Source organism: Urocitellus parryii, chromosome 2 (assembly GCF_045843805.1).
Source record: "Urocitellus parryii isolate mUroPar1 chromosome 2, mUroPar1.hap1, whole genome shotgun sequence".
Taxonomy (NCBI): Eukaryota; Metazoa; Chordata; class Mammalia; order Rodentia; family Sciuridae; genus Urocitellus; species Urocitellus parryii.
The window spans coordinates 173213828-173240816 of NC_135532.1; the positions used below are offsets into that span (position 1 = coordinate 173213828).

The 26989-nt window shown below is 34.8% G+C and overlaps 1 protein-coding gene across 1 annotated transcript; it reads right to left on the bottom strand.

Annotated features, from left to right (window-relative positions):
- Positions 1–364: 364 nt before the first annotated feature.
- On the bottom strand, positions 365–26926 carry Fyttd1 (forty-two-three domain containing 1). The gene is made up of 9 exons (XM_026393707.2): positions 26721–26926; positions 22002–22130; positions 13965–14113; positions 11499–11611; positions 9944–10040; positions 9512–9573; positions 8063–8137; positions 6545–6671; positions 365–3161 (listed from the first exon to the last, which is right to left on the bottom strand). The coding sequence occupies exons 1-9, from the start codon at positions 26821–26823 to the stop codon at positions 3063–3065; spliced, it is 954 nt and encodes a 317-aa protein (XP_026249492.1). The 5' UTR covers positions 26824–26926; the 3' UTR covers positions 365–3062.
- Between the last annotated feature and the right edge of the window lie 63 nt (positions 26927–26989).

Below are 26989 nucleotides of genomic sequence, written 5' to 3' on the forward strand. Positions count from 1 at the left end.
GTCTGCAACTTACAATAACCTTATCTAACAAAAACATAGAAGTGTTTTATGATTTGCGTCCAATTAAAATTGTGGTGAAGTTTATGCATGTTTAAAAAAATACATAATGTCTGATTAGAAAGAACACTGACCTTTTCTAATAAGTCTCCCTAACTCAAACACCAAAGTAATGAAGTACTGGTCAATACTGGTATAGGAGGTTTACTTACCATGTTACAAATGCTAAAATGTGGCTATAACCAATTCTTAGATATCTGACAAGCCTTATAACACTCTACTTTCGGTGGCTATTCAATTCACAGAAGAGAAGCAGTTTATTATAAACTGAGAATTATAAGATCTGAGGCTCAACACAATTGCTGCATTCAATGGAATATATTGGGTCTCACTTTATTAAGATGTAAAAAGAAGAATTAAAACTGGGTGATCCATAAAGGTTCATTGTAAGTAATCTGATTTCCTTCTTTGAATTACTCCTGGATACCTCCTATAAGAGGCTATGAATGAAATGGTCAAAAGGAGTTAAAAGGAAGCCAATAGAAGAGACTAGACTGATTTGCCAATTTAGCTGGTAGGTAACTTTTCAGTTCCTAAAAGTTATAAATGTAAATAAAAGTTCTTCACAATTGAGCTGGTAGTTAACACTTCAAATCCTAAAAACTATATATGTAAATAATTACTACAAAGTTGTTTGTAATATAACACAATCTAAAAACCACAACTCAATCTTCATAGCTAAGAATAAATCATGTGAAACCTGTTACATTTTATTTGTTAAAAATGAACAGCTTCAGAATAGATCTAAATGTAACTTTTCCAAAAAACACCAAAAAGTACAGTGTAAAGCACCTCCTCATTAAATACAAACTTTGTTTTGTGATGCACTGCATCAATGTTTTGCATACACCTTGATGCAAAGGAAATTTTAAATTGCATCCTGTTAAAACAAAAACAAAAACAAACTTTAAGAACTGAACAAGGATTACAATGACATTCCAAGGAAGGATATTTTCTTTCAACATTGCATGTTTTTGTTTATATCCAACATGTTAGCACTCAAAGAGTTTTAATTTAGGAAAAATTTGAAAAAAAATTAAATTACAGATGCATGAAGAACAAGTTTAATATACCAAAGACACTTTGTTATTTGATGCACTTACTTTCAACATTTGGGGCAATTCTTCAGGTTTTCAAAAAAAATGGCATTAATAATACCTCTATATAATAATATTTAAAATAACAGAAAAATGAGAATATTTTCATACTGTTTTTCCACAAACTGTTCTAAAAACAGAAAACTCACACCCAGTTGTTTTTCCTTTGCTTTAAAATAAGATACCAGCAATTCTAAACTTGTCTAAAATGTATTGTTCTTGGGTCCAATGTAAGTATTTAAACTTGAAAAATGTTTTGCAATGAGTCCTTGGCCTCTATGAAAAGTACCGAATAGCTAAGGAGAATTATGTTTATTTTCAAATTCTGTGACCGGTTTCCAATAATCCCTTATCAAGTAGAAGTACTGGCAGAATACAAGATAGTAAGGATCAGATATAATTCTTTGGTATAAGCATGAAACTGTTACTGATAGCTTTCCATGACTAGCATAAACCAGTAAGTAAACCAAAGAGCATGAGACAATGATGTATAGTATACAATGCAAGGTAGGCAGAAGTGATAACCTAAATGTTTTGTTTTATAGGATAAGTCAACACTAATAATGTCAGAGAAACTTAATACTTCCTTAGAGGTTTGAACATCAAAGGAAACCAAAAGGTCAAGTTTCAAAACGACCAAACTTCTAAACTTGTAGCTGGAGCATTTTGCTGGATTTTGGCATTTTACTATAATTTATAGTCTACAACTAGCTGAGGACTCATAGCACTATCTTGGCACCATAGAATAACTCCCTCCACCCCTCCAAAGTAGGGAAAAAAACTTTCCTCATATATTTGAACTTTGTATCTTACTGGAAATCAGAGTGAAAAGTATACAAGGTTATAATGTAATTCTATTGCAATTCTGCATTTTTTTCTTTGTTACATTTACAGTATATTTTTGTTTCAGGAGCTATAAACTTTAAAATTTATAAATTTTAACTTTTGAGTAAGAATTGTAGTACTTTATGGCTATTAATTTTACTATCAAAATATCTAAGGGACTCAGTTCATTTTTAAAATTATAAGGCTTTTATAGTATTACCTGTCAAGAATTTGTGGACATTAGAAAGACTTCACTAAATCCAAAAAGTATACCTATAACCTGGATTTTGAAGTTTTTCACTTAAGTTTCTGGTCCTTCAACTTACTACTTCCTTTCATTAAATGCTTTCTTCATTTAATAAAACAGAAAACTGTCAGATTTTTACATCAGATCTTCTCCAACGCCCTATCAGATAACTTTGTAAATATGCATTTACAGCCTTGAAACGCCAATATTTTAAACTGAGAATAATGCCAAGAGCCACATTTCTTGTTAAAAGTTCACCACTAAAGATTTACAACTCTGGGGGTTTAATCTAACACTACCTGAAAAATGAACCAAGTTCTAAATATTTCCATACATCTTAAAAGCCAAAACTGAAATTCTCATAAGATTTTTTAAAAATATATCTATTGGAGAAAAGGCAACTGCACTTATTACATCCACACTATTAAAGGATAAGTGACAGTAACAAAGGGACCTACTCAGATTTCTGAAGACCAAGATTCACCACGGTGAAGTCTAAAAAAATGAGCAAAGGTGATGAAATCCTAAATACCACTATCATAAAAATAATCAATTTCTATCTTTCTGTCTTCCTTCTGCTGCATGAGGAACCAAAGAAGTAAACAGAACTGTTCCATATGGGCCAACCATGAAATCTTTAAGAAGAGATAGGTATATTCCCTGTTATTTTTTCAGGGCATTATTTTATACATGTTTAAAAAAAACTTCAAAAATAAAGAGTTATTCAGCCTTGTGAATATTTTGAAGTAAAGTTTCTTGAATTTCTGTGATGAACTCTTCAAGCAATCCAACTTTTCAACCAGAGTCATCACTCAAAAGTTCCTTTGACATGTGATCTATCCTACAGTTACAAAGCGGCTTCCTCCTTTGTTGAAAGTCAAAGTGGCTCTTTGTTCCTTCAGGATTCCAAACCGTTCATTCAAAGTCATCCCTGTCTATAGAAAAGAAAAAAAGAAAATTACTTGACGGAAAACTATATTTTCTTTGGAATAATATGTGACCTTATGACTGATTAACAGTAATATTAATAATAGTTAACATTCTGAATGTTTACATATATGATCTCATTTGAACCTAACAACATAAAATAGGTGAAAGTAAGGAGGGTTAGTTAGGAAGGTAGTTAAGCTGTCTACTAACAGCTTCAGAGTTTAAACTGGCAATCTGACTCAGATCCCCTATCTCCAAACAATCAAAATGTCCACATTACACACTACATAAACCACACATATATGTATATTATAAAGCCTATGAGTCGTATACTTAGGATACTTCTATCTGAATTATTTTTAGGCTCTGGAAACACTGCCACCAACTTTAGTGATGTCTCGGATAAAAGTAAGAGTTATGTGGCCCAGTGATAAGAGTGATTGCCTAGCGTGCTCAAGGCCCCAAGTTCTATCAGCACTGCACAAATAAATAAATAAATGTATTGTTTTTATTTTATTTTTTTTATTGGTTGTTCAAAACATTACAAAGCTCATGACATATCATCTTTCATACATTTGATTCAAGTGAGTTATGAACTCCCATTTTTACCCCAAATACAAATTGCAGAATCACATCAGTTACACATTCACATTTTTACATAATGCCATATTAGTGACTGTTGTATTCTGCTGCCTTTCCTATCCCTACTATCCCCCCTCCCCTCCCCTCCCATCTTCCCTCTCTGCCTAATCTGTTGTTGTTCAGTTCTCTCCCTTGTTTCCCCATCCCTTTTCCCTCATAACCTCTTATATGTGATTTCATATAATGTTGAGGGTTTCCTTCCGTTTCCATGCAATTTCCCTTCTCTCTCCCTTTCCCTCCCACCACTCGACTCTGTTTTATGTTAATCTTTTCCTCATGCTCTTCCTCCCTGCTCAGTTCTTAGTTGCTCTCCTTAAACCAAAGAAGACATTTGGCATTTATTTTTTAAGGATTGGCAAGCTTCACTTAGCATAATCTGCTCTAATGCCATCCATTTCCCTGCAAATTCCATGATTTTGTCATTTTTAGTACTGCATAATACTCCATGGTGCATAAATGCCACATTTTTTTTATCCATTCATCTATTGAAGGGCATCTATGTTTTTATTTTTATTATTTATTTTTTAGTTATAGGTGGACACAATATCTTTTATTTTTATGTGCTGAGGATCGAACCCAGTGCAAGCACTCTACCTCTGAACCACAACCCCAGACCAAAATAAATGTATTTTAAAAAGTAAAAAAAAAAAAGTTTTTCAACTTATAAATATTTAAAAACAAATTATCTTGAATTTCTCAGTTCACAATAGAAATTCAAATAAAAATCTGTTTTCTGTTTAACGATTCACAAAATGTTCCCAAAGTAACAGAATAAAATAAAAATAAAGTAAGTCTGACCCAGTTTTATTTTTTGTATTGGGGTTTATACCCAAGGCTTTGCACATGCAAAGTATGCAATCCATCACTGAACTACACCCCCAGATCAAATTTTTCTTCATCTTTGGTTTCAGATCTTTTTCTTTTCTTGGTACCAGAAATTAAACCCAGCAGCGCTTAACCACTGAGCCATATCCCCAACCCCTTTTAAATAATTTTTATCTTTTTCTTTTCTTTTTTTGGTGGTGCTGAGGATTGAACCCAGGGTCTTGGGTGTGCAAGGCAAGCACTCTACGAACTGAGTTATATTCCCAGCCCAATTTTTTTCTTTTGAGACAAATTATTACTAAATTGCTGAAGCTGGCTTTGAATTCTCAGTCCTCCCTCCTCAGCCTTTCAAGTTGCTGGAATTCCAGGTATGAACCACCATGCCCAGCCCAGATTCTTATTTTTAATGGATATCAAAATAACATATGAACTCCAACATTCATTCATGATAATAGTTCTCAAGAAATTAGGAACAGGGGCTGGGGATGTGGCTCAAGCGGTAGCGCGCTCGCCTGGCATGCGTGCGGCCCGGGTTCGATCCTCAGCACCACATACCAACAAAGATGTTGTGTCCGCCGAGAACTGAAAAATAAATATTAAAAATTCTCTCTCTCTCTCTCTCTCCTCTCTCACTCTCTTTAAAAAAAAAAAAACTGAAAAATTCTTAGGTAATAATGTTAAATAAAAAAACAGGTTATAAAATTATATGTATGTACAAAGTGATCTCATTATACTTAAAATTACACAGAGAAGTAATAATAAAATATATAAAAAAAAGAAATTAGGAACAGGGGCTGGGGTTGTGGCTCAAGCGGTAGCGCGCTCGCCTGGCATGCGTGCGGCCCGGGTTCGATCCTCAGCACCACATACCAACAAAGATGTTGTGTCCGCCGAGAACTAAAAAATAAATATTAAAAATTCTCTCTCTCTCTCTCTCTCTCTCTCTCTTAAAAAAAAAAAATAACATTTAAAAAAAAAAGAAATTAGGAACAGATAGAAATTCCCTCAATCTGATAAAGGGAATCTTTGAAAAATTTGACAACATCATACTCAATGGTGAAACATATCAGTGAGTACGATGGTGAAACATTTAATGTTCTCTCCTCAGGCTCTCAACCAGGCAAACACAAAATGTCCTATAACTTCAACACTATACTGGAGGTCCTAGCCATTATAATAAAGCAAGAAAAATAAATGGTTTCAAGATTAGAAAAGAATTTGGAAACTGACAGACTGTTTTTGTGGAAAATCCTAGGGAATCTACAGATTCATTAGAAAAGTAAGATCACAAGATGCAAGTTTAATACAAAAACTGTCAAAACAGCTAGATATAAATTCACACTCATTAGGATGGCTATAATCAAAAGACAATATGTCAAGGATGTAAGAAATTTAGAAACCTCATATATGATAGTGGAAATGCAAAACAGCAAAGCTACATCTTTGGAAAAAGCAGTTCCTCAAAAGGCTAAATATGGAGTTACCACACAATCTACCACATTTATCAAGGACAAATGAACACATGTTCACATAAAAACTTTTACACAAATATTCAAAGAATCATTATTCAAAATAGTCAAAGAACAGAAACAACTAAAGAATGAATAAATAAGATGTGGTATATAAATATGATGAATTTCAAACAATAAAAAAGAAATGAAATACTAAAACGGATGAACCTTAAAAGCAGTAATGTAAATGAAAGTGCCAGTCACAAAAATGAATGGAATTATAATAGATATTGTATAATTTAATTCATGAAATGACAAAACGGGCAATCTACAGAGACAGAAAGCAGATTAGTGGTTTCCTAGGGTTGGGGTGGAGGAGTTAAAACATCCTTTTTAATTTGCTATTCTACATTTTTGTTATTAAGATACTGTTAATGAAAGGTCTGAAGAAATACAGAAAACTTTTTTACCTGTTTTCCAACACTATTTATGTCAAATTGTAGAGGGACACCTTTAGGAACTTTCTTAACATCGGATTGCTCCCGTTTTGTTAAGAAAGAAGGTACAGCAGTCCGAGTTAATCGTGGTTTCTGAGTTCTATTAGAAAAAAATTTAAATTAACAATTAAAAGCAGATAAATCATTTGGTACTTAAAATATCTTGATTTGTGAATATGTTCAAATGTATTAAAGTTATCTTACTGTATTGTCAAAACAAAGTATTTGGGGGCTGTGGTTGTGGCTCAAGTGGTAGAGCGCTCGCCTAGCACACGTGAGGCAATGAGTTCGATCCTTAGCACCACATAAAAATATAATAAAGCTATTGTATCCACCTAAAACTAAAAAAAAAAAAAAATCTTTAAAAAATGTATCTGGTTCATAACTATAGAGATTAAAATTTATTATTTTTCATAGAATATCCTTTTAGGTAGAATGAGAAGGTTTTTAACAATTTCAAATGAATGGTGATATCCAAGTTTTGGTCTTCTACTAAAATAACCTGTAAGCTCTTAGAGAACCATCCAACATTCTTTTGATTTTAATCATCAAGATGGCAAAAGATCAGAAACTCCATAAATATAGAAAGTTTACAGTACAATAAATTAAGTTCATCTAGATAAGAGAATGTGCCACTAAGGCTTTAAAGAGTAAAGGTAGGTCCATGTGGTCTGAAAAGTAGACGTCCAAAATAGATAGTATGTGTAGTATCATCTCATTTATTATCATGTATACATTAAAAATATACATTTACTTTATATGCCTAGAATTTTTTTATATATACTTCTTAGTTGTTGATGGACCTTTATTTATTAATTTATATGTGGTGCTGAGAATCGAACCCAGTGCCTCACACATGCTAGGCCAGTGCTCTACCACTGAGCCACAACCTCAGCCCTGCATAGAATTTTTTAAAATAAAAATATAAAAGAAACTGAGGGTAGCTGCACACACCTATATATAATCTCAGCTACTTGGGATACTGAGGTGGGAATATAGCAAATTTGAGGCCAGTCTTGGCACTCATTGAGACCCTGTCTCAAAAACTAAAAAGGGTTAGAGGTATAGCTCAGTGGTAGAGGTCCTCTGTTTTCAATTCTCAGTACAGTAAAATAATAATAATAATAATAATAATAATATAATTCTAATAATAATAATAGAAACTGTTAACAAGGAGTTATTTGAGGCTACAGAACCAAGAGGTTTTTTTTTAACTTTAAACTTTAGACTATACTATTTCCAATTTGTGTCATGAGTATTACTTTTTTTTTTTTTTTTTTGTGGTGCTAGGGATTGAACTAAGGGCCTTATACATATGAGGCTAGCACTTTATCAACTGAGTTGTATCCCCAGCCCATGAGTATTATCTTATCATTACATTTCACCTTATCCCAAACTGGGCATCGTACTCTGAGTACAAGTTCAATACGTTTCTATTATCTCATATGCTAAGAGTGCTACAACTCTTATAAAAAGAAAGAAAAGGCTTACACTGGGCATTGCACTGCTCCAGGATTGTCAATGGATACAGTTAAAATTCCTCCATTTGTAGTGGAAGTACGCCATCTAGTTTCAAAAAAATAAAAATTTCATTAAAATGGAAGTTTATAAATCCTATATTATTTTCCACATAAAAATAAATTACCTACTTATTTTGATGCTGGGGAATAAACTCAAGGCCTCATACATGCTAAATAAGCATTATACCACTAAGCTATAACCCAGCCCCTTATTTATCTTCTTTAGGTTTAAGAAATACAGACGCTTATATATAACAAATCAGCACTTTGGCTGTAAGAACTGGACACTTGAATATTTAGCTAAGTATCAGTGTAATAAATATATTTAAAAAATAAAAACAGAAGGTCCTCTAATGAAACCCACCAGCCTCTCAACCCAGTAGCTTCCTCCCCATTCCCACTCACCAGAAGTAGCATGTCTAATCTTTCCTATTTTTACTGCTTACTGGTAATTTCCAGTTCACTAAAAGAAGTGTTCATGTAGTTTCCTACCAGTAGGCTACGTTATTTTAAATCTCTATTTCTTATAGTAGTGTCTTTTAAAAACCCCTCTACTGTATGGGAGGATAATACTCCCTGTAATCTTTCTTTCCACCTTATCTCCCACTATTTATCAGCTCTACTTTTATATTAACATTTGTGAAAATGTGACATCTACATTATATTCTATTTTCAAATTAACCATTCCATGCTTTGTCTACAAATTGAATCTCAAAGGTCAAAACAAATAGAACTATGTCATTATTATGTAGATATGATTCACTGCAGTAGCAACAGAAGACTATTAATTCTTTTCTTATGGTTTCGAGTGTCATACCTTCTCTACTAAAGAATGCTTCCAGCATTAGGCTCGAATAGCATTTTTTCTTATATTCTGATTGCTCAAAATCATGCCCTACTAAACTTAGTGTCATATTTCAACCATGACCACATTTTATGTTTTAATTTCCAAAAAGTGGCCATAATATTTAACAGTTTAATCTCAAAACTTGATAATTAGAGTGTTACAACTCACAATTGGGGAGCGTAACTGTAACAGAAACACATTTTTTGGATATAGAGAAAAAGATTATGGTGAAGGAAAAATGTTCTATTGTTTTCAAAAGTTCTACAAATTTCTATTCATATAAAAGCAGTTACGGTGGGGGGACAGGCAAAAAGCTGTTTCGTTAAAATAAAATAATAGGCAATGAAAAATAAATATGCTAATTTACCTGGTTCTCAAACTATTACAACAATGACATGTGCAAACTCAAAAGTGTTTGAGGGAAAAGAGTAAAAATAAAATAGGATTTACTTGGGGCTTAATTTCATTTTGGGTCTCATTTAATTTCTTTCAGACTGGGGCACACAGTAAATGGAGTAGCTAATGTTCTGTGAATTTTAAAAGGACATCTTGAAAACACAAATTGAAACTTACTGACGAGTTCTCTTTGCTACTACATCGTCTAGCAGTTGTTCTGTGTTCAACTGGGCCTGAACCTAGAGGGATAAAGAGAAAGCAGTGGATCCCAAAGAATTTGAATTCAAGCATCTATCATGCATTGAAACACTTTATAACTCAGTGTGGCGTGTGTAAGAGTACAGGAGAGGGGTCTGTGCAATTCTGGCAAAATCTCTGTTGGGGTTATTGTATTAGAACAAGTGAAAAATACAAATTTATTATTAAATAATAAATTCTTGTAAGAAGTTGCTACTGAGAGCAAAAAAAAGAAATGTAACAAAGAACTAACCTAAAGTTGTTTCCCACATTCCAAATGTAATCCCTGCCTCAACCAAGAGCTATGACTATGATTAAGAGTAAAGGATTCTCTTTGGGTAAAAAGAAAACACCATTAAGGCTTCTTAATACCTTTAGGCCTCTTCTAAAAAGAAAAGTTGCCTGACGAGTGTCTTTCTGATGGCTTAATTTATTTCCACTCCTGGTAAAATTAGCTGGGATGTTATTTCTGCAACAAAAACAAATATGTCATGTGTTATCTCAGATACCTTGCTTTCAAATATTTGAGTAAAAATAAGCAAAATAGTTACATTCATTCATAGGCTGAAAACTTTAATGTTACAAAGACTTCAAACTGTTCACTTATTTCAATGAATCTATTGAATTTGATTTATAAATATCTCCTTCTGCAGCATATCATAAACAAACTGGCTAATTTTGAACTAACTGATTTTCCAAATATTCAATTCTCTAATATTCCACCTGTCGTCTGAAGAAATTTACAAGGTTACATTTTAATGCTAATTCCTGTAATATAAATTTGGTGAAAACGTAAATTTACAGATTTGCTTTAAGATTAGTAAAAAACAATCACACCTAGGCACATTCATGTCAAACTGAAAACCAAACATAAGACTTGAAAATAACCTTTCCTCCTTCAGCTTTCTCTTCCTACTAACCCAGAAACCTTTATATATTAGTATGAACCACAGAGAGACACTCTTTCACTTTCCTATTGTTTCATGTTCATAAATTACATTTGATTTGACTTTTACCAATTCCCTTCTATTTTCAATAGAAAGTTGGTGAAATATGAGAAAAAATTCTTATTTATCTACTACATAAACAGGTGCTTAACAGGCTACCTAATCCTATTTCCAGCAGTACAGAGGTTAAAATGCAAAATTCCTCTAGTTAGCCTAATTAACATGTAAGTCTCATATAAACAACAGGTTCTTATTTGAGAAGGACCCCTTTCACAAAAGGTACTAACAAATGATTCTCAAAAATTAAAAGAGCAACTGCAATTCTAGCCATTCCATTTATACAAAGACTTCATTCTGGATTTGATATGAATTATCTTCTATGAGATAAATAAATGGTATTGGACACTGAAATAAGATAATTTCACGGCTTGTCAGCTTCCTTTCTGCCTACTTTATCCTTACATAGAACAGAATGCCACAACAGGTATAACTTTTAGGTTTGTATTATTCCTTTTATTATGAAAGTAATTTCAGCTGAAGAAACATTCATGCAGAATTTTTTTCTTTCTAGTTTGTTTTTTCCACAAATAATCTACATTATGATTCTGTGTTATAGTAAGAGACATAAGACTGAATAATCAATTCAACTTCCAGAATTTCCAGTTTTAAATAATTCTAATTGAGGTGATAGAATTTTTACCAAAATGATCAGTTTTATGATTTTATTCTATTTGTCAAGGGAGGTAAAGAAGAGTGATGCTTTTAAATAAATTTATATTAGTTCAAGTCATCCAAAATACAGTGTCCAAGAAATAAGGAAACTTACTAAATACTTCCATGTACGATTTCAGATCAGATATCTCAAATATCTATCTTGAAAATAACAAGAATCACTATAAATGTATTCTTCTGAACACGTACTAAAAGAAGTATTTATTAATGCAGTACAGTGCATTATTTACTTATTCCTGAGTACTTACTTTCTGTTTAACTGGTTAGGTCTCTTGAGAACTGCAACGGGTTTCCTTTGTACTTCATTTTGTCTCAGAAGATTTGCCTTCCTTTTTAACACTGGAAAATATCGTTCTATATTCTTTCAGAAGGCAAGAAACTATATTAATTGGATTGCTTTTTGTTAATAAACCCTACTACAGTAAACATTTCTGATGCAGAATGGACAGAGACTGACAACTGCTTGGATCTGTGAATAAGGGTGATGGAGAAACTAATATGACAACAGCCACATTACACTTAATTTCTTGTGGTTCTCTGGAGATGTGTAGGTGATGGGGAAATGTGATTCTGGAACTCAAAAAAAAAAATCAAAAACAGAGATGAAAACTATGGAATATTTTATATAAGCATGATTCTGATTCTTAAGCTATGGTTTAGATAAGTCCCAAGGTCCATGTGTTATAGGTGTCCCCAGGGTATTGCTACTGAGAGACTATGGAAGTTTCAAGAGATAGGGCTTATAGAGAAGTCCTTTGATCATTGGAGGCAGACTATGGGATTTCCGCCCCTTCCTCTTTGCCTTTTTGGTCATGAGGAAGGCAATTTGCTCTGCTACATGCACCTGCCAAAGGCCTAAAGCTATGAGTCCTGCCCCTCCTAGTCTTGGACTGTAACCTTCAAAGTATAAGTCAAAATATACCTTCTTTATTTATAAGTTAATTATCTCAAGATATTCTATTAACACACTAAAGCAAGGGATAAGAGGACCAAGTTCCAAAGTAAATATGTGAAAAAGAAAGAACAGAGGGTATAATAGCAAAGAAGTTGGAGTCAAAATGGTTAGAGAGGAAAAGAGGAAAATTCAATATCATAAAAAAAAGGATGAAATGTCCACTTTTCTTTCCATCGCGTATTAAACTAAATCCACCATTAAAGCTTAATTTAGGTTTCCATATCTTGCATGAAAGACTAAAGTTCTTGACCTTGTGGACCATATTTTACACTTTACTGGATTCCCCTGTTATTTTAAGCATATGAGAAATGCTTCATAAACATCCACTGACTACACAAGGTAAACAACAAAGTATTAATTTTCATAAACATTTAAAAGAAGTAAATGTAAACTCAAGGATAAGGACTATCAAGAACATAGGAGAAAAACCACAGATCAGACTGATACCTACTCCAAGCTTTGTATTTTGTTTTTAATAATAACAACAAGGGTGCTGGTGTTGTGTCTCAGCAGTAGAGCGAGCACTTGCCCAGCACATGCAAGGTGCTGGGTTTGATCCTCAACACCACATAAAAATAAATAAAATAAAGGTATTGCGTCCAACTACAACTAAAAAATGAATATTAAAAGAATAAGAAAAATAATAATAATACCAAGGGCTGGGTGCAGTGTAACACACCTGTAATCCCAGCTGCTTGGGAGGCTGAGGCAGGAGGACTGCAAGTTCAAAGCCAGCCTCAGCAACAGCAAGGTGCTAAGCAACTTAGTGAGACCCTATCTGTCAATAAAATACAAATTAGGGCTAGGGATGTTACTCAGTGGTTGAGTGCCCCTGAATTCAATCCCCAGAAGCAATAATAATAATAATAATACCACCACCACCACCAAGGACCATCCTTCATGATGCTATTGTTGCATGTAATTTTCCTTCAAAATATCTGGTACATTATAATCACAAAACTGTGATAACTTTATATCTTGAGTTCACTAAATATAATAGACTTATTTTTCTTGTCCCGTTTTCCTAAATGATACACTAAAACAACTATTTACATAATGTTTATATTGTATTAGGTATTGCAAGCAATTTAGAGATTATTTAAATTATATAGGAGGATGTACATAAGTTACATGCAAGCAGTACACCATTTGAAATAAGAGACTTAAGCATCTACAGATTTTGATATTTGAGGAGTGTCCTAGAATCAATTCTCCATAGGTCTGGAGAGATGACTATTTGAGAATGAGGAAATTTAAGTGTTCCTCATGACTAGAAATTATTTTTATTTGGTTATCAAGATTTTTATATAATCCCTAAAAAGCTGCATAAAAAATAAAAATCAGCTGAGCATGGTGGTGCATGATTATAATCTCAGCAATTTGGGAGGCTGAGGCAGGAGGACTGCAATTTCAAAGCCACCCTCAAAAATTCAACAAAGCCCTAAGCAATTTAGTGAGACCCTGTCTCAAAATTTAAAAAATAGGGGCTGTGGCTATGGCTCAGTGGCAGAGCACTTGCCTGGCATGTGTGAGGCAATGAGTTCGATCCTCAGAACCACATATAAATAAATAAAAAATAAACATACATCAACATCTAAAATATACTTTAAAAAAAAATTTTAAAAAGAAGCTGTGGATTAGTGGTTAAGTGCCCCTGGGTTCAACTGTAGGTACAAAAGTTTTCTCAAGCTTATTCACAAAAATGTAAGTACAAATAAAGGAAAAGGGTTTTTAACTCAGGATGAAGTCATCATTCTACCTTGTCACTTAGAGGTGGACGATTCATAGGACTAATCCCTTTTCGAATTCCAGTTGCTTTCCTAGCCGCAAGACCGGTGATAACTCCATAAGGACGTCTCTTTCCAGGTGTTACTCTTCCTCTACGGCTCAAACTAGCTTTTCCAAAACCTATAAAAGGAAAAAAAGACACATTGCTGGATGTGGTGGGAGCTACTTGGGAGGTTAAGGCAGAAGGATCACAAGTTCGTGGCCAGCCTGGGCAATTTAGTGAAACCCTGTCTCAAAATAAAAAAATAAAAAGGGATGAGGTTGTAGCTCAGTGGAGAATGCCCCTGGATTCAATCTCCAAAGGAGAAGAAACAATGTCAATTTAGGAATGCAACTGTGAGAGTCAAAGGATACTCAACTGCTCGAAAGAGTAGATATATGAGTATTTTATTACTTATTATTTCCATATTCTATTGAATTACACAAAATATTTCATTTTTAAACAGGGAATAAAAGTCCATTGGGAAGGGTTCTGTGGTTGTATTGAACTACAAAGGAACAGATGATTCTCACACGTTCCCTTTAGCCTTCTCTTCTGTCACTACTTTCTTAACAGGACAATCTAGACTGTATCTGTGCATTCTGGTAGACACTAAACACAAAACCACTAAGCTCTGTGTGTTTGTGGCAGGGGTACTGGTGATCTGACCCAGGACCTGGTGCATTTTATGCAAATGCTGTTATCAGTAAGCCAACTCCGCAGCCCTATATGTGTCTACTGAATGCCTGAATTACTATTAGACTGAATTGAGATGGTGTAAATAATGTAAAAGATTTCACTAAGGATTCTGTACTAATTATATATTTAAATGATAATACTTTGAATATAATGAGCTAAATGATATCTATTATTACGTGATTCACATTTGTTTCTGGTAGTGCTCATTTAAAATAGAATCATTCTCTCATCTCCCATTTATTACTGCATTGCAATCTGACTTCTTTACTTTCAGCCCTATTCTATTCAAATTGCTTTTTATCAAGTCTCCAATGAGTGTCAATGGACATTATTTTCATTTCTGTGGCAGGTAACATTACTGTGCTTTTCCAACATGAACCTTACTGATTTAAACACTTTTTTCCTAATTACTAAAGATACATGCTCACTGTAGAAATTCTACAAATATACTAACATTAATTTGCAACTATATTTAAGCAACTCAAAATTGACTATGCATGGCCAATACTACCATTACTACTGCACTACGTGCTACTACCATTTTCTAATAGTAAATACTTATAAGGTGAACCAAATCAATCATGTAGCAACTATAACTTTATATTCTAAGTACTATCTTATAGCCTAACACTAATACTATGCTACGAATATTATCTCATGTTTTTATATTGTTTTATTGCATTACTTTTTAAGATACATTGGATCCAAAACATTTTTACACTCATCCATGACTATTTCCTTAAGACACAAATTTCAAGAAGGTGAAATACCAGGTGAAAAGAGTAAAAGCAAACTCTTAAAGATTTTTACTTAAGATGCAAACATCTTTTCCAGAATGAGTGCATTCATTTATATTCTTAAGAACTTAAAGAAGGGTGCTACTTTTTTTCTATTGCTAATAGAAAGTATAAACATTATCATTCTTAATCTTTATCACTTAGTCTCTGGGAAAAATGTGCCTTTTTTGGTAGTTTGATTACTAGTGAGAATAAACATTTTTCCAGGCATTTTTATGGCCATCTGTATTCTTCCATTCATGAACTGTCATGTTCATGAGTCAGTTTTCTGTGGGTAAGTTCTAATTTCTTTCAATGTTTTGACAAGGAAATTATATTAATTTTTCAATAATTGACATCTTTACAGAACTGTTTCATTCAGGAACATGGTATATCCTCCAATCTATAGAAGTCTTTATTTTGTCACTAATTGGTTCAGCATAGCTCCATTTTTTTCCATAAATCTTGCATGTTAAACTTGTTCCTATTTTATACATCTTGTTGTCAGTTACAAAAAAGGTTCTTTTCTAATAATAATTTTCATATTATCATTCATGGCACTATAGAAAGCTACTGAGGTTTTTTAATTTTTTTTTTTTGTAATTTTACTCAATTAACTTCATTTTATTTATTTATTTATTTTTATGTGGTGCTGAGGATTGAACCCAGGGACTTGCATGTGTGAGGCGAGCACTCTACCGCTGAGCCATAACCCCAGCCTCCCCTCCTCCATTGAGGTGGATTAGTGGTTAAGTGCCCCTAGGTTTAATCACTCTTTTGTAATTAGCTGTTCCACTGAAATCAATTATTAATTTTTATAGTCCTTTTCAAATTATTTTCTTGAGATTTCTTCTCCCTGTTCCTCACTCCCATTGGTGCTGGGTATTGAACCCAGAACGTCACAAATACTAAACAAATACTATACCACTGAACTACACCCTCCAACCCGAAAATTCTTTTTTCCTTTAATTTTCTTTGGATTTGGGGGTGATAATTATGTCACCTACAATGATATGATCTTCCCTCTTTCAAGACCTCAGTTTTTTTAAAATTTCTTAATGCAACATCCAGAAATTTCAGAGGATCATGCAAAGTAAAAACTGTGATAGAGGGCACTCTCATCTTACTTTTGGGAGAATACCTTTTGAATGTTATCTGATACTCAAATTTGTAACATCCTAATAGGTCTTGCAACAAGAAAGTTTCACAGCTAAAAATAAAGTTAAAATATTTTCTCTACTGTAGGAGTTCTCAGGATTAATGTGTGCTAGGATTCTCTAAGAGGGGGATGATTGCATATGTCAACTCTTGAAACTTTCTGTGATGTCCCTATTAGTAATTTTGAGACCAGAGTTCAAAAGACAGTTAGTTATAAAAGCCTATGTTAAGATGAATGAACCACTTACCAATATATTGCCTTTTAGCTTCCAATTCACCCATTACTGGCCTGCCTCAACCTTGCCAGAATGCATTAGGCTAATACTATGGTGAGGCCAGAAAGACAAAATTTGAGTGATGTCTTAAATTTTGTGCCTTAGGCATCTGCCTCGCTCTTGGCCCTGCCTATTCCTCTAGTAAATTTAAGATGGCCATTTCCACAGGCAGCCTTCCATAACATACAAACTCAATGAACTTCTTTCTATCCAGAGGACCATGGCCTCACCCTCTCCAACAAGGTGAGGAACTCAGAAGGAGAAAGTGGGAGTCTTCAAGATTTATTCCTTTCCCAGGGGCTGGGGTTGTAGCTCAGTGGTAGAGCACTTGCCTAGCATGTGTGAGGCACTAGGTTTGGTTCTCAGCACTGCATACAAATAAATAAAATAAAGGTCAATCAACAACTAAAAAAAAATATATATATATATATGTGTGTGTGTGTGTGTGTATGTGTGTGTGTATATATATAAAATATATACACATGAAGATTTATTCCTTTTTCAGGTGGTTCAGCCTTAGTCCTAATGATACTGTTATTCATTTTATAATCAAAAAAAAAGCAATAACGACAAATTCTTTAAAAATCTTAAATAACTGCTGTTTTGTATATGATTAAACCATGTTGAGGAACCTGTATATGAACTCAAATCTATAACTTGCTATTTTTATTTGTTTTAAACAATGAACAACTAGCAAGGCAGTGTGCTAAAAAAAGGCTTTATATTGCTTAAGAACTTGAGGTTGATACTAACATTTTAATTTTGCAGCTATGCAAAGTGAGGCAAAGAACAATGATTACTGAGAAGTCAAGTTAGGAAAAGAAGAGAGCCATGATCTAAGTGCAGGTGGGTATAGCTCAAAAAACTGAATGTATGTCCAAACTGGGCTATAAAAATTAAAGGAAAATAAAAGGCAGAATATAATCAATAATACACTTCCAAGGTGAAAAAACAATTATCACAGAAAAAGTAGTCTCTAGATTAGTTACTACAAAATATATGAAGATTTCAGGTCAGTGTGTTGAAGTACAAAGATATGGGCAACCACAGCATATTAAGAGACAGTCTAGGGAAAAGGATAAAAAGTGAATGGATATGTTGAGTTCAAATCATACAGGGCTTTGAAGAGGGATAAAGACTACTGCAACAAAGAATGAGGGGGTCACTATATTCACACTCAAACTATAATAACCTACAAGGAGTACTTTGGAATGATTGAAAGAAGGAAACAGAAGGAGGTAGGACCATTTCAGATACTACTGTGCCCCTCAAACATGACATGATAAAAAATTGTGAAAGGAACGAGAAATTTGAAAATATTCAAAATGAATGGATTAGTAGGGCAAAGAGAAAAATTAAAGGGAGAAGGAATCCATTAATGTTGTACAGTTTCAAGATTGGATGAGACTGATGAGAAAGTCTCATTAACAGGAATAAAACTGATTAAAACAATAAAAGTAAGTGGTAGAATATTATTGCTTGGTACATTCTATTTCTACTTGTTTATAGTTCATCGTTCCCATATGTATCATCCTTTTTCACTGTCTTCTGTTTCTCCTTGAAAACCACTAAAACTAGAGAGAGAAAATTTCCTCTTTTAAATCCCTAGACTAATCCCTTCTATGAATTTCTTTCACACATATATCATTTGCCTCAATAGTTTCAGAAGCTTTTGGAAGGTAATTAAAGCCACAAGGGTGGAGCTATAATGAATGGGATCAGTAGCCTTATAGAAAGGACCCAGAGAGTTCTCTATCCCTTTCTGCCATGTGAGGCTATCACAAGATATCCATAATCTGCAACCCCAAAGAAGGCCCTCACCAAAACCCAATATTGCTGGCATCCTAATTTGGGTCCAATCTATAAAACTGAGAAATAAAACTTCTGAAGTTATAAGCCGCCTAGTTTTAGCAGCCTGAACTAAGTCACTGCTTCTGCTCCAATCTATTTTAATTATCATGTCATATATATATATATATATATATATATTTTTTTTTTTTTTTTTCAGGAAAAGTCTACTGTAAGTTCATGAGAATAAAAACACAATTAAGGTCCTGGTAGAACAATAGTCTTTTGACCTTGTGGGCCCTTGAGTTTTGGGGATTCCCTTGAGGTGCCCAGACAACATTTTGAGAACCACTGCTGTATAGTATTCTATCACTGAAGGACAATTAGGTTGTTTTAAGTATTTATGGAGTACCTAAATCATATCTCAACCATGGAGTTAGAAAGATTTCATTTACTTATTTATAACAATCAAAAATCATAATGAGTATCTGCCAATTCTTCTCTGCTCTCTTACCTCAAACTAATATCCTCACTGACTTTACAATATGGAAATAAACTGCTCCCAGCCAATAAGAATTTAAGACATTCCCATGTTTCTCTGCACATTCATGGTATACTTAACAGTGGCAGCTGTTCTATTTTAACCTGTCACATGTAAGCAGGAAACGAAACCAAGTACAAGCTCAATTTTGTGATATCTAAGCTGTTGCTAGATATCACTTATCTTGAGGCTCAGATCATAAGTCCCATAAAAGAAAGTTTGTCTGATCCTTCATGGGCTAGAGCATATTTCACCTTATCTATTAAATCACCCCTGATCCTCACTGCACAAAATCCCTACTTGAAGTCCAATAAAACTAACCAAAATTCTCTTATGATATTTCTCACACTCTTATCTTTTCTATCTTACTTCTGCTACAAGAAATTCCTTAAAGCAAAAGACCACAACTTTACATGGTTTCAATGAACTCTAAATAGTTACTTTAAAATACACAGTATGCATATAATATCACATATAAAATGGTATACTGAACATTTATAAAAAAATCTTTAAATATAAATCAATGAAATTACATATTTATTTGCTACAGCTAAATATCCTATCATAAAATTTACTAACTTAGATCAGCTATTTAATAAAATTGAGAGTAATTTTTTTTTTTGGTAGGATCAAATCTCCATTAGACATATTTTAAGGACATGCTGACATATTAGCTGTTAAACATAGAACAAATTACATGCAACCAACTGGGGATTACATTTTGTTTTTCAACATATAGAAAAAAAATCAATTGAAAACAGTTTCTCAAAGATTTTTTTTAAATTTTTTTAAAATTATTGATGTAATCTTTTTATAAATTCATTTATTTGTATGTGGTGTTGAGAATCAAACCCAGTGCCTCACACATGTGAAACAAGTGCTCTACCACTGAGCCACAACCCCAGCCCAAAGATATATATATATATATATTTTTTTTAGAGAGAGAGAGAGAGAGAGAGAATTTTAATATTTATTTTTTTAGTTTTCGGCAGACACAACATCTTTGTTTGTATGTGGTGCTGAGGATCGAACCCGGGCCGCACGCATGCCAGGGGAGCGTGCTACCACTTGAGCCACATCCCAGCCCAAAGATATTTTTATATATGAAAAAAATTTACTTTTTATTTGAATAAAAGTTTATTCTAAAATGCTGATATTACTGCTAAGTAACGAATCATATATCATATGTGTGTGTTTGTGTGTGTGTATATATATATATATATATATATATATATATCAAATATATATGTGTTCAGTTTCTGCCTTAAATTCATTTTAGAACAAAATAATAAATAAGCTTCCAGACTGCTAAAAGTAACTATATATGTAGAATTCAGATTACATCTAAAGCATTTGATTTAGAGTGTTACCTCTGGAGAAGTTAGCAAATCCTAAAGGTTTTAGATGATAAGAAAAAGAATCTGGAGGTAGGGACTGGGGGTGTAGCTTAATGGTAGAGCATCTGCCTAGCAGGCATAAAACCCTAGGTTCAGTCCCCAGCACTGCAAAAGGGGGGAAAAAAGTTTGGATGTAATTTTCTATGCAGAATATATAGCTGACTCCATATACTAAAAGGATTCTCATTTAGAAAAGGGTGTTTGCTTCCTATAATACTGCAGAAGTAATAGATAAGCATGTTTTAATTCAAATTAAGAGAACTTTCTAGTAAGTAGAATCATCTCCAAAAATAGGTCTTGTGAAGTGGTACACTTTCAATAAACATTTAAACTGGAGTTAGTTATTCTATTTGAACATGTCACTGGGAAGAAGCTAGGATCTCATGATACATAAAATCTTTCCTAATTCTAAACCCTAGGTATGATTTTGACTATTTCTATTTTGAGGCTTCTTTTTTTTTTTAAATATATATATTTTTTTAGTTGCGTATGGACTGAATGCCCTTATTTGTTTTCATGTGGTGCTAGGATTGAACCCAGTGCCTCACACTTGTTAGGCAAATGCTCTATCCCTAAGCCACAACTCCAGCTCTTATAATAAAATAGTATCATCACCTATTTAAGGAAACTTAAAATTTTTTAAAAAAAACAGGTTTTAACCAGGCATGATAACACACGACTGTAATGCAAGTGATTTGGGAGGCTAAGGCAAGAGGATTCCAAGTTTAAAGCCAGCCTCAGCAATTTAGCTAGTGAGACACTGTTTCTAAATAAAAAATAAAAATCAGCTGGAGGTGTGACTCAGTGGTTAAACACCCCTGGGTTCAATCCTGGTACCAAAAAGAAAACCAGGTTTTATGTATTTTCTAAAGACAATATGCTATAGGGCAAGTCAGTGGAGCAGAAAAGGAGAGGAAATACAGAATGAATTTACCAAAATCATACTATGAGCGTGTATAAATATATCACAAGAAATTCTACCTTTATGTATATATACAAAGCACCAATCAAAATAAATGAATGATGGGGCTGGGGTTGTGGCTCAGCAGTAGAGAACTTGCCTATCATGGGAAGAGCACTGGGTTCAATCCTCAGCACTACATAAAAATAAAAAAATAATGGTATTGTGTCCAACTACAACTAAAACAAAACGTTTCTTAAAAAATAAATGAATGAATGAGCAAAAGGAAGATCAGTAGAGAAAAGAGAATGGGGGAAAGGAGTGGGAGGGGAACTGGAACCGCAATGGGATAATTCAAATCCTATATGTATGACTTTGTCAAAATGAACCTAACTACCATGTATAATTATAATTTCTAATTAAAAAAATAAAGATAGTATACTAAGAATCCACAAATAACAGCATTTCATTAAAACTTACTTTCAAAACTTACCAGAGTTTTGCTGGATCCCCCACCGTACTCTCATCTTGAATTGCCGAGTACTAGTTTGCTGGAGTCGTCTATTCAGTCTTGGAAAATTCTGCTTCTTTCCTTCCTTTCGATTCAACTTGATAATATCATCTACAACAGAGGAAATGCCAAAATTATTTTCATTTTAATTTACTGACTAATTACTCAGTCTCATTTTTAGTTAATAGATTTCCTATGTCCCTAACTTCTACTTTGAAAGCATTGCCATTAAGAAGTTAATAATGGGCTGGGGTTGTGGCTCAGTGGTAGAGTGCTTGCCTAGCATGTGTGAGGCACTGTCAATCCTCAGCATAAAAATAAATAAAAATAAAAGTATTCAAATTTTTAAATAAATAAATTAAATAAAGATATTGTGTCTATCTACCAAAAAAAAAAAAAAAAAAAAAAGACATTACTAATAATAAGATAAAGCCCAAATCAGCCATTTTGCTTGGTGTTCTGCAGGAAGTTTTTGTAGGGAAAGTTCAAATAAATAGCCCAAACAGATCTACTAACAAATGAAGAGTTCTACTGTCCATAGCACTTCTTTCCCTAATGAATATAAATAAGTAAAAAGTCATTTACAAAAATTATTCATATTGAGCTTACTTTCCATAATCACAGAACTCTCCATTCTAAAAAGATGACCACCTTTTATTAAAACCATAGGTGAGGGGCTGGGGATGTGGCTCAAGCGGTAGCACGCTCGCCTGGCATGCGTGCGGCCCGGGTTCGATCCTCAGCACCACATACCAACAAAGATGTTGTGTCCGCCGAGAACTAAAAAATAAATATTAAAAAAAGTCTCTCTTTCTCTCTCTCCTCTCTCACTCTCTCTTTAAAAAAAAAAAAAAACATAGGTGAGGGCTGGGGCTGTAGTTCAGTGGCAGAGCGCTTGCCCTGCATGTGCAAGGCACTGTGTTCGATCCTCAGTACCACATAAAAATAAACAAATAAAATAAAGGTATGCTGTCTATCGACAACTACAAAAAAAAATTTTTTAAAGAAAACCATAAGTAGTCAAAAAATAAGTAAATTGCCGACCAAAATTTCTAAATTCATCTCAACAAATATTTATTGAGTATGTACTTTGCACAATAACTGTATACGTAAGGCTGTGCTGTAATAGAAGCAACAAAAGTATAATGCAGTCCCTGTTCTCAAGTATCTTTAATTGATGAATCAGATGTTCAAATAACAAATACAAAATTGAACGCAAGTGCCATGATAAAGGTGTAATATTTTAAAAATTGCTAATGGTTACATCCTCTAGCAAACTCATTCAGGGTTACTTTTATTTATTTTTTTCTATATTGACTTCTGTAATTTCTGCAAGCCTTATTATTTACAAAAAACACTTTCAAACAATTCCAGGATAATTCATAAACGTCACATTTTACTAACACCACGAGAACAATATGAAGATTGGAACACGAAATGTACTCCAGATTCCTATTTATATCTGTTAAAGATTACTAAAAGTCAACAATCCTTATTTAAGAAATATCCAAACACTTTCTCTACAGTCCTAATGCCAATATTAATTTTAATGATTGATAAAGCAAATAAACCAAAGATTATGTTGTACATAATCAACAACTTCAAAATAAAACTTAACAATGATTAACTTCAATTCTCTTTTCCAAATTGTTTAAAGTACAAATAATCTATGTGACTAGAATCAGTGTTTTCTAAGTCAAAAGGAAATATTATAGATTTTAAGGATCAATGCTAATGGCTCTACTTCATCCACCTGTAATCTATAAGACTCCTACTCACAAATATTATTCATATTAAATACTTCAAATCTCCCCCAAAGTATGTTGTTGTCTTCTTGAGATCAATCGAGAAGCACAAAGGCATTTGTGAGGGGCTGGGACTGTAGCTCAGTGGTAAAGCGCTTGCCTAGAATGTATGAGGCGGCACTGGGTTCCATCCTCAGCACCACATAAAAACAAATAAATAAAATAAAGGTATTGTGTTCATCTACAACTGAAAAAAAAAAAAAAAAGTCAGCCAGGTGTGGTGGTGCCTGCCTGTAGTCCTAAGAGCTCAGGAGGCTGAGGCAGGAGGATTGAAAGTTCAGAGCCAGCCTTAGCAACTCATCAAGGCCTTAAGTAACTAAGCGAGATCTTGTCTCTAAATATAATACAACAAAAGGGCTGGGAATGTGGCTGTGGCTCAGTGGTTAAATTCCCCTGGGCCCAATCCCTGGAAGGAAGAAAGGAAGGATGGAAGATTTGTCAAAGTTAAAGACACCAGGGCTGAGTGTGTTGTTCAAGGGTGCACAGGCTCAGCATGTGAAAGGCTGCAAGGGCCCAGGTTGGATCCCCAACACCACCAAAAAAAAAAAAAAGTTAAAAGTTAAAGACAATAAGTTTGGGGTTGTGGCTCAGCAGTAAAGTGTCTGTCATTCCTGAGGCCCTGGGTTCAATCTCCAGCAAGTAAAAGAGGAGGGAAAAAAAAGATACTAAAATCCATTTTTTTTAACAAGATAAGGTTTCATATCAAATATATGAACATGTTAAATTCTCAAGAAGCAGAAAGAAAATACTTAGAAGACACTACTTTTGAAACACTACTTTCCATTAACAAGTTGCTACTTATTCTTGACCAGAAGTCTATAAAAGCTCAGAGCCTTGAGAATATATTCAAAATACGAATTTGGCTAGGCACCATGGTGTACACCTGGTATCCCAGCAACTGGGGGTACTGAGGCAGGAGTATTGCAAGTTCAAGGCAAGTTTGGGCAACACAACAAGACCCGGTCTCAAAAAAAAAAAAAAAAGAGACTGAGCTCTATTTTAACTCTCCACAGTGAAGATAATTATCCCTCCATTCACTTGAATATCATAATCACCAAACAAAATACATACAAAAAACAAAAATTGTAAGCTTAAGAAGTGTTAGTTATGAGAATACATATTTAATGTTTCCCTACACTCTGGAGCTTGAAGGTCTAGAAGAAAACTGAAATCCTGGTTCTACCACTTATGGGCTTGACTATATAACTTTGAGCAAGTTACTTAATTTCTCCATGCCTCAGATTTATGTAAAATGTGAATAACAACAATGGCTTATATGTAGTGTAAAAATAAAATACAGTGCTTATTATGTACCAAGAACTGTTCTAAGCAGTTTGTACATGCATATTGACTCATTTAATACTTACAACAAACCTATAAGGTAGATAAACTGTTACTAACACCTTTTAACTGAAGAGACACTGACAAGTTATTTGCCTATAGTCGCTTGGCTGGTAAATGGCAGAAAAAGCAGGATCCCCACCTGAGACAGTGTGTCTCTAGATTCCATGCTGTTTATCACTAGGAGTATAATCCTCATGGAATTATTATGTAGATAAACCAAGGCAACATATAAAATGCCTAGTCCAGTGCCTAGCAGATATTATTAAACACTTAATTATTAAACACTTAATAAATATTGTTATACACTTTCCTTAGCTTTAGGTCAAAAGATTCTTCATTTCTTTTGAGCTTTCTACTGACAAAACAGACAAAACTTGAAGGCAAGCATACTAGTTCTGTTAACTTAGTTAATTCCCACACTGGGTTCTGACCTGTGGCAATCCTAGAAAACAAGAGTTCTTGACTTCTGACCAAGAACTTTCCAGATAAACCAAAACAAAAAAGAAACAAACAAATGGAAAGAATTGGCAACTAAAAGAATATTTTTAGGCCGAACACTATCCTAAATACCGTCCTTAGAAAGCTTACACCTCTAAATCCACTAGTCAGGCATTTACTTTTCAAATCTCTGAAATTACTGCAGGAAAGAGAGCAGGCAGATCTGATTACACTTAATACCATAACTTGAATCCCGACAAAAATGTAATTACTTTTGGACCATCTAAGTTGGTGCCTCGGTAGTGTTAGATGTAAATTTTTAACGGAATCATCAACCTTGCTTTTTATGTAATAGCACCAAACCAGGCCACCCTTCTTATATGTGCGGGACCCTCCGCCCCTTTCCCCCACCCCGTGCTCTACCTGGCTTTTAGCGATCCACGTAAATCCCTCGGTTTTTATTATTTCCTTTTTCTAATTAGCTAATAACTTTGGGGCCACGATAGGGAGAATGTGCTTTTCTAGACACACCTAATAACACACGTCTGATGCGCTCCTTGCCTAACGATTATTCTGACAGAGCTCCAGGGCCCGGGGGCGCCCGTCAGCAGCCAGTAGGCCTGAGCGGCTGTGCCCAACAAGCCCTGGCCGGGAACCACTCTTCTAAACCCATCACAGACCCAGCTGGGTCTTAGGAAACCACAGCTCCCCCAGTTCCCACTCCGATAACGCCCCCGGCGAACACGCTCGAGGGAAACCCGCGGAGTTTCCCTGACAAAGAGCGGGGTAACCGGCCAGTGGTGGCGCCCCTCTGGGGGACACGAGGGTACACGCACCCCAGGACCCTCCAAATCTCCGGCCCGCAGCGTCCCCGTCCCCACGGCCCCTCGTCAGAGAGAGCCTCCACTGAGGAGACGCCGGAATCCCTAAGGCTGGACTCCGGCACCCGGGGTCTAGCTCCGGGTGCCCCTCTGGACCCCAAGCTCGGTTCCGCCCACCCGCAAGAAAACTCGATCCGCAAACGCGGCCAACGGCCCCCTTCCCCCACAGACCGCGCCACTTGGTTCCACCCACACCTCCCCCCTCTCCTACTCGGTCCAACTCGACCCCTCACCCAAAGACATATCGATTTTGTCGAGGTTTTCATTGCTGCGGGCTTTCGGCGGCGGCGACGGGGTCGCGGTGGCTCCCACCAACCGGGTACCAAACCGGTTCATGGCTGGAGACGTCGCGCTGGAACAGTCAGCCGGGAAGGCCAGAGTCAGAGGCCTGCCACCTCCCACTCACGCACGCAGTCTAGCTGCACCGAGGGAGCGCGCACGCGCGCTGGCGGCGTCCTCGCCCTCCTACCCGCGGCAGCGGGCGGGGGAAGGGGCTATCGAG

Coding starts and splice junctions, on each gene's coding strand:
- Fyttd1 (XM_026393707.2), bottom strand. CDS start 26,823: ATGAACCGGTTTGGTACCCGGTTGGTGGGAGCCACCGCGACCCCGTCG. Junction 10,041..11,498: donor CCTAACCAGTTAAACAGAAA/GTAAGTACTCAG, acceptor TTTTTGTTGCAG/AAATAACATCCCAGCTAATT. Junction 6,672..8,062: donor GGAGCAGTGCAATGCCCAGT/GTAAGCCTTTTC, acceptor TTTTTCTAATAG/AACTCAGAAACCACGATTAA.